Here is a 12,874-nt window from a genome sequence, read left to right as displayed (position 1 = left end):
TCCGATGAAAGAAGAAATAGCACTTCCATGAGTGGCACAGACTGTTTGTTGTTTCACATTATCTGATGAGATGGACCTTTCTTTTTAAATTGTGGTAAAATACACATAACATGAATTTACTATCTTAATTATTTCTAAGCGTATTGTTCATTAGTGTTAGGTATACTCACACTGTTGTGCAACCAATCTCCAGTACTCTTTTCATCTTGCAAAACTGAGCTATACCCATTAAATAACAACTCCCCATTCCTGCTTTTTCCCAGCCCCTGGCAACCACCCGTCTACTTTCTGTCTCCATGAATCTGACTACTGTAGGTACCTTATATAAGTGAAATCATATGATGTTTTGCCTTTTTATGACTAGCTTATTCTACTTAGCATAGTGTCTTCAAAGTTCATCCATGTTGTAGCATGTCAGAATTTCTTTCCTTTTTAAGGCTGAGTTATGTTCCACTGCATATATATAACATTTTGTTTACCCATTCATCTGTTGATGGATAGTTGGGTTGCTTCCGCCTTTTGACTATTATGAATAATGTTGCTGTGAACATGGGTGTACCAACACCTTTTTGAGACCCTGTTTTCAATTCCTTTGAATATATGTCCAGAAGTAGAATTGTTGGGTCATATGATAATTCTCTTTTTAATTTTTTGAGGGACATCTGTAATCTTTTTCGTAGCGGCCACACCATTTTACATTCTCACCAACAGTGGACAAAGGTTCCAATTTCTCAACAACCTCGCCAGCATTGCTATTTTCTGTTCTGTTTTGTTTTGTTTTTGACAGTAGCCATCCTAATGGGTGTGAGATGATATCTCATTGTGGTTTTGATTTGCATTTCCCTAGTAATTAGTAACGTTGGGCATCTTTTGATGTACTTGTTGACTATTTGTATATTTTCTTTCAAAGACATCTATTCAAGTCCTTTGCCCATTTTTTTTAATTGGGTTGTTTTTGTTGTTATTGAATTGTAGCTCCCCCCTTTTTTTATGGCCAATTGGGTATAGAGCCCAGGTTTTCCACATCTGAGCTGCCTATGCACAAACATCTCCTAAACCTTTAAAATATGTAGCTAAAAGTTGCTCACAGTGTTTGACTTCAGGGATAGTATTACTGTCTACACCTGATCTACTCTGTTATTGTTAACTAGAACTGGATAGTTCTATTTTCGGTCTACAGACAGAACTCTTCTACAGTGCTTTTGTGCATATTGAGATGAATTAGAATTGGGTGGAGGCACATCTGAGAACTCCTGGCTTGTCTGGCTGGTGGCCCTTTTATGGAATTTTTTAAAAGAATACTTCAGAATTTAAAAAGTTCCTCTTCCCTCCTGGTTGTTGCATTCACGCACTAGTCTTCATGGCTTGGAGAGTAGAGTTCATGCCGAATTCCACCCCCTGTGCATCTCTTGGTTGGACACTCTTGTGCTGGGTGCAGCTTGCACTCTACCTGACATGGCAGCCTTGCCTGCGGATTTCAGCTGCTTTCAGGGACAGTATAGGGACCATAAAAATAATAGCCTTGTTTGAAAGTGGTATGTATGTGTGGCGGGGCTCTAGACCTCTGGAAGGGGATTGTCCAAGACTTTTTACCAAGATAGTCACCTATCCCGTCAATCTACATCTAGCCTTGTAAGAACTTGTTGGGGGAAAATATTCTAAAGCCAGATTTCCTCCAGTCCAGTAAAGCTGTATCAGAAAAACTATGTTTAGATGATGTTATTCATCCCTGTAATAGTATAGACAAGGAAGGAAAAAATGACTGAAATTAGTATAGGAATTTTGGCAGATTGCATAAATGGTCTTAAATTCTCCCTCCGTATATCCATGTTCCTTTGCTGGGTAACTTTGGGTCATCTACCTTTCTGACTCTGAGCTCAGCCACATGACTTGAACTGGTCCATGAGGTGCTGGCAAACGTGGCACAAGAAGAGGCCTGAAAAGGTCTTGTGCAGTGGGGCTTGTCCTCCTTTGTGCTTCCTGGAAACTTTTTGTCACCATGTGAATAAGCCTGGGCTAGCCTGCTAGAGGGTAAGAGACCTGAGAAACTCAGATGAGGCTTCCCAGCCGAGGCCCCTCCCCAGTCAGCCAGTTCCCAGTCCACTTGGCAGCCGACTGATGCTTGAGTCAGCACAGCCACGACCAGCAGAGGAACCTCTTAGCTGAGCCCAGCCCAAATTGCCAACCTACGGAATTGTGAGCTAAATATAAAATAAATGGTTGTTGTTTTAAGCCACTAAGTTTTGGTTTGGTTTGTTATGTAGCCAAAGGTAACTGATACAGGAACACAAATATACATTCTCTTTACCTTGTTAGCATAGATAATTAAGAGAATTCTAACTGTTAAACATTTGCTTTATTTTTTAAAATTTCTAGTGCTAATAATTATCCCACTAGTTATAAAACTTGTAGGAAATATTCTTGATCTGTTTTTTATTTTTTGCTTAATTATCAAACTTAAGCTATTAGATAAATTCTGGTTTTACTTTTTACCATATTTTATTGTTTAAATTTTTTATTTTATCAAAATGTTAAAGGGCTTATCATTTAAAAAGACAGGAGTTCATAGTTCCATCTCTCCCCCTTTGCATCCTGTTTCTCAGAGTCAATCACCAGCTCCCATAGTATGTTGCCAGACCATGTACTTACGTGGCTATCTCTTGTCTTTTCCATATTTTCTTCATGAAAAACTCTAGCAATTTTTTCATTCTTTATACATTGAGTTATAATCTTTTTTAAATATGATAATGCTTTTTAATAGCTTCCCATGGCTTTTATTTTATTTTATTTATTTATTTTTTGGTGGCACACAGAACTTCCATGACCAGGGATTGAACCCTTGCCCCCTGCAGTGGAAGCTCAGAGTCTTAAACACTGGACCACTAGGGAAGTCCTGAGTTACAATCTTGATGTGCCTTAATATGGATCATGTTTTCATTTATTGAACTGAAAACTCTATAGTAAGTCGTTTTAATCTGAAGACCCCATGTCTGGGAAGCAGTCTCTTTCACAAAACAATTTTCTTTTGTTTTATTTGGAATTTCTGTCAGTCGTATATTGAACCTCATGGATTGATTCTATAATTCTTTTATCTTTCCTCTCCTATCGGTCATCACTTTTCCTTTTTAATCTATTTCCAGGAAGATTCTCTTTCTTTCTTCTAAATCTCCTATTAAATTTTTATTTTGGCTGTCATTTTAAATTTCCAAGATAATTTTCTTATTCTTGATTGTTCTTTTTTATTGCCACCTCTTCTTGTGAATGCTATCTCTTATATGAGGGTATTAATTATTTCCTTAAAATTGTCTCTGTTTCCTCCATTGCTCTGTTTTATTCATGTTTCTTTTTTTCTGTTTATTTGTTTTGGTTTCTAGTTTTCATGTTGGAGGCTGGCTTCAAGTAGCTGGTGGCCCTTTGTGTCCATTTATGTTTAAGAGTAAGGCAGTAAAACACTAACTGGATGCTCTGTGTGCATGCAGGGCTTGTGGACTGCTGACCTGCGTTAGGTAACAGGTAGCGAGCTGGCTTTTTTATTTGGGGATTCCCCATCTGTGGACCTTTTCTCTGGGGTCATTCAAATAAGTCATTCCAGAGATGAATCTTCCAATAATATCTTTCTTGGGGTGTGGAATGTGAGAGGAATGCTTGGCTGCTGGTGTTCTGGGAGTTGGCAGAAAAAGGGGACTGGGATCTTACCATCCATTATGCAGACTTTCATTTTGGTTTGTCACTGTATCCCTGCCTTCTAGAGTTCCCTGGTCTAAGTTTCTTTGGTTTACTTTCTCCAGAGAATAAACATTCTAGTTGAGAAAGAAAAGCCAACTAGTTACATGGGATGAGGGCCTGAGTTCTACTTACCAGTGCTCTTGTAATAGCTCCAGTCTAAACTCCTTTCTTCTGAGCTGCCTTTACGAGATTCTATGGTGTGAATGAACTTGTACCTGTTTCTTATTGGAATCTCTCTCTTTGGGCACTTAAGTTTCACTTTCTCTGTACTCCTAAGCAGGTCACCATTCCACTATTCTCTGTTTTCATATATGTCTCCTGTTTCATTAAAGATAGAGTTTGTATTTCTGTTTCTTATTCTCCTGCTGTTCTTAGGGTGACTTAAGAGAGGTAAAGAAAGCAGAAAGTTCTTTACTCCACTATCTTGATGCTGGAAGTCTCTTAGATATTGACTTTTTTTTTTTGGCCACGTGGCTTGTGGGAATCCCAGCTCCCCAACCAGGAATTGAACCTGTGCTCTCGGCAGTGAAAGTGCAGAGTCCTAACCACTGTATGGCCAGGGAATTCCCTCTTAGATACTGATTTTAAAATTGAATTTGAAGGAGAATCTGTGTTTTAATTGTACAAGATCATTGTTGGATGTTCTATAAATATCAGTGATAGTATTATCATGGTATTTTCCTTCAATTAAAAAAAATCTAATATTGCTTTTAAATTGTGTATAAAGATTCTTTCTTTTTGATTGACAGGGTGGTGTTGGTATCCAACTATACACAAACCTTGAATATTTTACAAGAAGTATGCAAGCGTCATGGATATGCTTATACAAGACTTGATGGACAAACACAGATCTCTCAAAGGCAACAAATTGTTGATGGCTTTAATAGTAAATACTCTTCTGATTTTATTTTTTTGTTAAGTTCAAAAGCTGGTGGTGTGGGACTTAACCTTATTGGAGGATCTCACTTAATTCTCTATGACATTGATTGGAATCCAGCCACTGATATCCAGGTAGGACTGTTTATGCATTAAACAAACATTATAGAATGCCTATGGGGGATACAGTGCCTGCTGGGGATACAAGGATGATGATGATGTATAATAACTGCTGCATATTGAACCCTTATTTTGTATCAGGCACTCTGCTAAGTGCTTTACATCTGTTTAGTCTTGACAATAATCCTACAAGTGTGGATATTCTAAGCCCTGTTTTACAGATGAAGATATGGAAACTTGTTCTCAGTCACATAGCTTATAAGAGGCAGAGCCAGGATTCACACCCAAACCTGTATGTCTCTAGGCTCTAATATACTGTGTAGTTGGGCCTTCAGGATCCTCATGACCATCAGGGGAAGACAATAAAGTGTTACAGGTACTATGATCAGTGTTTGTGCAGGGTATGGTAAAGATATAAAATTAGCTTATTTAGGGAAATATTTCAGAAGCAGCCTTTGGTTTTCTTCAGAATACAGTCCATTTTCATGTATTTTGAGATTTCTACCTATGGATTTGCACCTCATATGGTATCTGTGTTAGGAGACCTGGAGACAACCCTCGGGTTCAGTGATTCACTAGAAAGACTCACAGAATCAAGAAGAACAGCTATATTCATAGTTAAGTTTTATTACAGTGAAAGGATACAGACTAAAATCAACACAGGTAGAAGGTGCATAGGGTAGAGTCCAGGAGAGACCAGGCACAAGCTTCCAGTTGTCCTTTCCCACTAGATCTGCATGGAACAACACTTAGTTTTCCCAACATTAATGAGTGACAGCACATGGAATATTGTCAACCAGAGAAGTTCACTTGAGCCTTGGTGTCCAGAGTTTTTGTTGGAGGTCAGTCATGTAGGCATGGATGCCTGTGTGACTGACCTTAGTTGCTCAGTCTTCAATCCCTGCAGAGGTCAACTGGCCCAAGTCCCCACCTAAATCACACTGTTAGCATAAACTACTTGGTGTGGCCCAAGGCCCCAGGTAAACTAAGATGCTCTTATCGGGCAGGATATTCCAGGGCTTCCAGGAGCTGGTTGAAGGCCAGACTTTTCTTTGGAATGTGCAAGGTTTGAACATCAACCTTTTACTGTACAGTATCATTGATAAATCCTAAAACCACAGAGACCTACCTAGAGCCTGAGCTGATTGCAGGTAGCCTAGGGATTCCTTAGGGGTGAATCATTAGCCTCTTGGACTGAGAATAACCCTCCATGCTATGTTATACTTGATTCTTTGCATTCTTACTGCCCAAACTCGCTGTCCCATTTTTTGATGCAGATAGACCCTCTCACTGTTGCATGGCACCCTGTAATTATTTTACAGTACCACAGTGAGTGTTCATTCATCCCTTTCTTTATCCCAGGAAAAAAATTAGAAGTGGAGAATGCTTAGGTATGCCTGGGCTTTGTTTTTTGAAGCTGTAAGTGAAATCTAGAATTCCTAATCTTGATTGTATTAATGCAAGTTGCTTATGTGGGAAGGGTTATTATTAGTTTCTACTTGTACTCTCAGAATTCTCATTAATTTTCTATAGGCAATGTCTAGAGTGTGGAGAGATGGTCAGAAACATCCTGTACATATTTACAGACTCCTAACCACAGGTAATAACCCTTCAGTATGACAAAAATGTATTCCCTTTGAATAATTAAATATTTTTTTTTGTTAATCTGTGCTTCAATATCAGGAATACTGTTATTTTGTTAGCTAGTATACTAATAAACATGCTTTACCCTACAAAAATAACAGATGTAAAGATCTGAAGGAAATCTAATGAATGTTTTCTCTTCAGGTACAATAGAAGAAAAGATCTATCAAAGGCAGATCAGTAAGCAAGGTCTTTCTGGGGCAGTTGTAGACCTAACCAAGACATATGATCATATTCAGTTTTCAGTAGAAGAACTTAAAAATTTGTTCACATTACATGAAAGTTCACATTGTGTTACTCATGACCTGCTTGACTGTGAATGTACGGGAGAAAATCATACAGGTTAGTTGTATTTTAATTGTTATGATGGTAAAGTTAATTGGTCTCTCTTTAGTAGTTGAAAATATTTAAATACAGAATAACTAAAATATTTCCCTTGCATATGTTAGTTTTCTTTTTTCCTCAGGTCACAAGGCAGCTGCCACATGGATATTTGAGAAAATTTTAGTTAGAACCTTATTAGTTCTCTCAATTTAGCTTCTTATTTCCGAATCAGTTGTGAAAAATTTGGCCTATTGGTAAAATCTTTCAAATCCTGATAATAATGACTTCAGAATTAGGGAAATGTTTTTAATCCTTATTTCTATTTCACAAAGAATATAACACTTGACAGAATAATCCTACTGTTTATTTTGTGTAGAACTTATTCCTAATGAGGTCATATTTTCTGGGGCAGTAAGCATGGGTTGCCATACTTCTCAGTGCTTCATGCACTGCTCGTGCTGCTTAAATGAGGCTGAAAGCATCAACCCTCCAGAATTAACACCATTCAAATAGGTACTGGATCAGGAGTAGGACTTGAGCAAGCATTGTCCAGTAGTTGGAAATCACTTGATAAATTGTGTTGAGATGGGTTTAAGAAGTAAAACTGTATAAGACTAACATGGAAGAATTTACATTTTATATAATCCACACTGATCGCTATAGTATGATTTTTCCATCTTAGTAATTTCTTCTCTTATTATTTCTCTTTTCCCCTGTATTTATCTAATTTTTTTTTCTTATTTTCTAAAGCTGAATCCTTAGCTTAATGGTTCTCAGTCCTCTTTTCTGAAATGGGAATTTAAGGCTGTAAATTTTCCTCTAAGCTGAATCTCATAATTTTGATATGCAGTCTTTTTATTGTTCAGTTCTAAATATTTTTTTTCCATTATAATTCATTCTTTGGCTCATGAGGTATTTAAAAGTATGTTTTAAAATGTATTTTAGTTTTTGTTATTGAATTTTGGCTACTGCACTGTAGTCGCAAATATGGTCTGCATGATATTGATTCTTTGGAAACTATAGAGACTTGGTGTATGGCCTGGTGTGTTTACTTTGTAAATGTTTTTGTACATGAAAAGAATATGTATTCTCTTAATTGCTTAGTTTAGAGTTCGCCATATTAGTCAATTTTTCTGTTACTGAATTATTTTTTTCTTATTTTACAGATTTAAAAATTTACAAATTTAACTGAAAAATTGGTAATATAGTTGCCTGTCTCAACTATTTAAAAATATAAAATGTATATGGTGAAAACTCTTCCTCCCATAATGCCATCATCTGCCTAGTTTCTAGTCCTGCTACCCTATGTGAAACCAGTATTATTAGTTTTTTGTGTATCCTTCTAGATATATTTTTTTTTCTTTTTTTTTTCTTTTTTTTTTTTTTTGTGGTATGCGGGCCTCTCACTGCTGTGACCTCTCCCATTGCAGAGCAGAGGCTCCGGACGTGCAGGCTCAGCGGCCATGGCTCACAGGCCTAGCCGCTGTGCGGCATGTGGGATCTTCCCGGACCAGGGCACGAACCCATGTCCCCTGCGTCGGCAGGCGGACTCTCAACCACTGCGCCACCAGGGAAGCCCTAGATATATTTTTATGCATATGCAAGGAACTCTTGCCCAGTTTCCCCCCCAATAAATGGTGGTGTAATATGTGTATAGTTCTGTACCTGTTTCATTGAATAGTATCTTGAGATCTTCCCGTATCATTAAAGAGTTTCCTCATTCTTTTTTTCTCTCAGCTATATAATCCTCCCTTGTATGAATAGACCATAATTTATTCATCTGACCTTACAGCTGTATAATTAGGTTCTTTCCAGTCAGTATATATCTTTATTCGTACATCTTTTTCCATATATTCAAATATCTCTATAAGGTAAATTATCAGTGTTTCTGTGTCAGAGAATATGTGCATTTGTAATTTTGATAGATCTTGCTAAGGTGCCCTCCACTGGGGGTTGTATCATTTATACCCCACCAACAATATACTATTTCCCCACAGCTTTACCAGTTTAGGATTATCAATTGTTTGGATTTTTGTCAATCTGATAGTAAAAAAATGGTATATTGGTCTAGTTTTAATTTAATTTAACTTTATTATGAGTGAAGTTGAGTATATTTTCCTATGGTTAAGAGCTGTATTTCCTTTATGTGAACCACCTGCTCATATCATTTGCCCATTTTTCTATTAATGACCTAATTCTGTGTTAGACATATCTGTTATTGAAAGAGATATGTTAAAATCTTACGGTATGACAGTGGATTTGTCAGTTTCTTGTTAGTCTGTCAATTTTTGGTTTATATATTTTGTATCTTCTTTGTAAAATTTTTTTCATTATTATTTATTTATTTTATTATTATGTAGTGATTGCTTTATCCCTGATGTCTTTTGCTTTCATTTTGTCTTTAGTTAATATATTACACTGACTTTTAAAAATTTTTATTGGAGGATAGTTGATTTACGATGTGTTAGTTTCAGGTGTACAGCAAATACACTGACTTTCTTATTGTTAGTATTTGTCTGGTATATCTTTTTCTATTCTTTTACCTTGAATCTTTCTGTGTCCTTATGTTTTAGGTATCTTTCATGTAAATAATATGAGGCTGGATTTTCTTTTTTATCCAGTCTGATGTTCTCTTTTTTAAAGATTTAATTTTATTTATTTTTGGCTGCGTTGGGTCTTCGTTGATGCACGTGGGCTTTCTCTAGTTGCGGCGAGCGGGGGCTACTCTTTGTTGCAGTGCGTGGGCTTCTCATTGCGGTGGCTTCTCTTGTTGGGGAGCACGGGCTCTAGGCACGGGGGCTTCAGTAGTTGTGGCATGACGGCTCAGTAGTTGTGGCTCATGGGCTCTATAGTGCAGCCTCAGTAGTTGTGGCGCACGGGCTTAGTTGCTCCGGGGCATGTGGGATCTTCCCGGTCCAGGGCTCGAACCCATGTCCCCTGCATTGGCAGGTGGATTCTTAACCACTGCGCCACCAGGGAAGCCCTTGCTGCAGAATATTAATGAGTTTGATTATGGAGTGTTAACCCACATTGTTACAGTTATGTTCTGAATTTGGAAACGTATCTGGCCCCACGGGCTTTTAGGTAAGGAATTGTGTGGACCTGTAATACATCTCTTTGGATGATTATTTGTTTAATGTGTATTTCTCCCACTAGACCATAAAGTCCTTGAAAACAGAGACCATGTCTATTTTTGTTCACCATTTTGGCCCCCATTGCTCAAATCAGCACATTGTAAACAATTTATAAATATTTGTAGAAGGAATGAATTAATTGAATTTGCTTATTTTAACATAAACCATGGTGATCAAATGTAACAAATCATATAAACTCATTATATATTAAAAAAGTATTGTATGTAATAGGATATTGGTTGGCCTAAGGATTTTCTCATTGTTTTACTTATTTCAGATGATTCATTGGAAAAATTCCCTATCTTTAGAAATTGTCAGCTTGGTACACATCAGCAGAAGTCTGACTCCCTGAAACCTGTCTCCATGTCACAGCTGAAGCAATGGAAACATTTTTCTGGAGATCATTTAAATCTTACAGATCCTTTTCTTGAAAGAATAAGAGAAAATGTGTCATTCTTTTTTCAGAATATAACCAATCAAACTACTGCTATATAACCCCCTTTAAAAAATTAATCTAGTAAGTAAATGTAATTTTGGAAAACAAATAGAATTATTTTAATTATAATAATATATTTTATTGCAAAATGTATTATAGTTTTGATATAATAATCAAAACTGAGTTGTTTAATTTTTTGTATCTATTCTTAAATATTGAAACATTAAAGCCATACTTCTATCATCCTATAATTGTTTATTAATAACTCCATAATTCATGCAGTTTCATTAAATAATTTCTTTTTTTTTTTTTTTTTTTTTTTTTTTGCGGTACGTGGGCCTCTCACTGTCATGGCCTCTCCCGTTGCGGAGCACAGGCTCCGGATGCACAGGCTCAGTGGCCATGGCTCACGGGCCCAGCCACTCCACGGCATGTGGGATCTTCCTGGACCGGGGCACGAACCTGCGTCCCCTGCATCGGCAGGCGGACTCTCAACCACTCTGCCACCAGGGAAGCCCCATTAAATAATTTCTAAAGAATTTTCATAAGGAATATTAAAAGGTAAAACGCCCATTTTCTATCCTTGGGAAATCTAAATTGATTAGGAATATTAGACATAGATGTGGGAGACAACTGAAAAATTTGATAAGTTTAAACTACAGCTCAAAGGAGAAAGAGAATCAGAGACTAGGATTGCTAATACTGAAGATTCAGTTGGATATAATAGTTGCTGCAGGGCGGTTTGGGTGAGAGTGGTCTGTGGGTTGTGGCATGACAGGGAGGAGTACTGGACACTTCAAAGTACTGGTTTCTAATCTGGGACTTCAGACTGTAAAGCCATGTCCACCAAGCATTGTTTGTACACTGGTTAATGGTTCAGCTACCATCATGTCAAGGGGTTTCTGTAGTAATTGTTGACATTAAATAGAAAGTTTTAATGTACAAAGCAAGCTTTAGAAGACTGAAGTCTGCAAGGAGAAAGGAGTTACTCATTTAATCTCTAATTGGGGTTTCTGTAATCAACTTTTGCTTCCTTTTAGGGAAATTTCTTTTAGACTGAATATTGTCTTGAGGTGTTGAATAAAGACTCAATTGTGTATCATCAAATCTGAGTTCTTTAGATCTGTAGTGCCATGCCTGGGCATTTGTACATCTAGGATTCATGAACTGGCAGTTTGGGGATCAAGTTTGTCGGTAAGGAAGCAGTCAACTAATAAAAAGCAAAAATGATGTTTCTTGGCCCTTTGTATATGCCTCCTATATGAGGCTTTGCATATAAAACGTCTTCCAATATATATCTTGCATCACATATTCTCAGGTGTAAAATCTTAAAAAAAATGATAAGAGACTAGCAACTTTATTGTCTATCTTAACTGTAGTGGATACTAGGGTGTATTGCCCAGATTGCCACCTTCAGGACCAATGTGCTCATTTACCCAGCTATTGGGAGTGCTGCCTCTGACCACTCATAGCCACATCTCTCCCTAAGAATATCCCACAGCTGAAAGGAGCTGCCTCACTCAAGGTTACCCTCCCTCCCGTGGGTGGCTGGCATCCAGTGATTTGTTGATGCAGGGTAGAAAGGCCCAGCCTTCTTGCCTCAATTTGGGCCAACCCTTCAGGATCATTCCAGTTCCAGAGCTCCTCAGTTGAGGCCGGTGTTGCAGTTTCATTGCAGTCCAGCTTGTCTGTCTTTCCAGGCCTGCTTCCTTCAGTGCCTTACAGATAATCGTGTATCATAAGTTTTGCTTTATACCACATTTGAAAAATAGACCATGACAAAATGAATTACTATTTGTACATTCACGACGTTGTACAATCATCACTACTATCCATTTTCAGAAGAGAGTTCTCTTCTTAATGTGTCCCTTCCCAACACTCAAGGCCTCTATCCCAGCAACTCCCTAGTTGACAAATGCAGTGAACTCTTTGCAGTCTTTATCTTGAATTCTGTTCACATTAGATATTGGTAAACTTCTTGAAATTCCTGCCTTTCTTAATTTTGATTAAATGATTAAACTCATTTGTCATTCCACAGATATTTATTGAGTACCTAGTACATGTTGGACATTGTCTTAGGGGTTATGCATATAACAAATAGGCAAAGTCTCTGCCCTCATTGTGCTTTCGTTCTAGCACCGTGAGAATAATACACATATATAATATTGCACATGGTGATAAGTGCTATGAAAAGAAATAAGCAGAATAAGGGAGATACTAAACAAGGTGGGGCTGGGGGTTGCTATTTATATAGGGTGGATTTATGCAGAGACCTGAAAAAACTGAGGGATTGAGAACCATGACATTCTCTGGAAAAAACGTGTTCCAGACAGAAGGAACCACAAGAGCAGAGGTCCTGAGACAGGTGAAGGAGTGTTCGACATATCTGAGAAACAGCCAGAGGCCGTGTGGAGAAAGTAAGAAGCAAGTTAGAGCTGAGGTGAAAGAGGTGATTGCAATGGGGGATCAAATGTTACAGGGCATTGAAAACCACTTTGAGGGCTTTAGTTTTTTTTTTTTTTTTTTAAGGGCTTCAAATGCTTGGCTTTTCATTTATTTATTTGTTTGTTTGTTTATTTATTTATTTATTTATGGCTGTGTTGGGTCTTCATTT

At 37.5% G+C, this 12,874-nt stretch overlaps 1 protein-coding gene across 2 annotated transcripts in view; it reads left to right on the top strand.

Moving 5' to 3' along the window:
* Positions 1-10,349, top strand: part of RAD54B (RAD54 homolog B) — a 96,956-nt gene extending 86,607 nt beyond the window's left edge. For both annotated transcript variants that reach the window (XM_060115701.1, XM_060115702.1), the window contains 4 exons: positions 4,476-4,737; positions 6,256-6,322; positions 6,511-6,708; positions 10,102-10,349. In XM_060115701.1, the coding sequence (XP_059971684.1) occupies positions 4,476-4,737; positions 6,256-6,322; positions 6,511-6,708; positions 10,102-10,319 (745 nt within the window). In that variant the 3' untranslated portion in view covers positions 10,320-10,349. The remainder of the gene's footprint in view (positions 1-4,475; positions 4,738-6,255; positions 6,323-6,510; positions 6,709-10,101) is intronic.
* The last annotated feature ends 2,525 nt before the right edge of the window (positions 10,350-12,874 follow it).

The sequence above is a fragment of the Mesoplodon densirostris genome, chromosome 13 (genome assembly GCF_025265405.1).
Source record: "Mesoplodon densirostris isolate mMesDen1 chromosome 13, mMesDen1 primary haplotype, whole genome shotgun sequence".
NCBI lineage: Eukaryota > Metazoa > Chordata > Mammalia > Artiodactyla > Ziphiidae > Mesoplodon > Mesoplodon densirostris.
The sequence above is the reverse complement of the archived record's forward strand: the minus strand, read 5'-3'. Positions and strand labels throughout refer to the sequence as shown.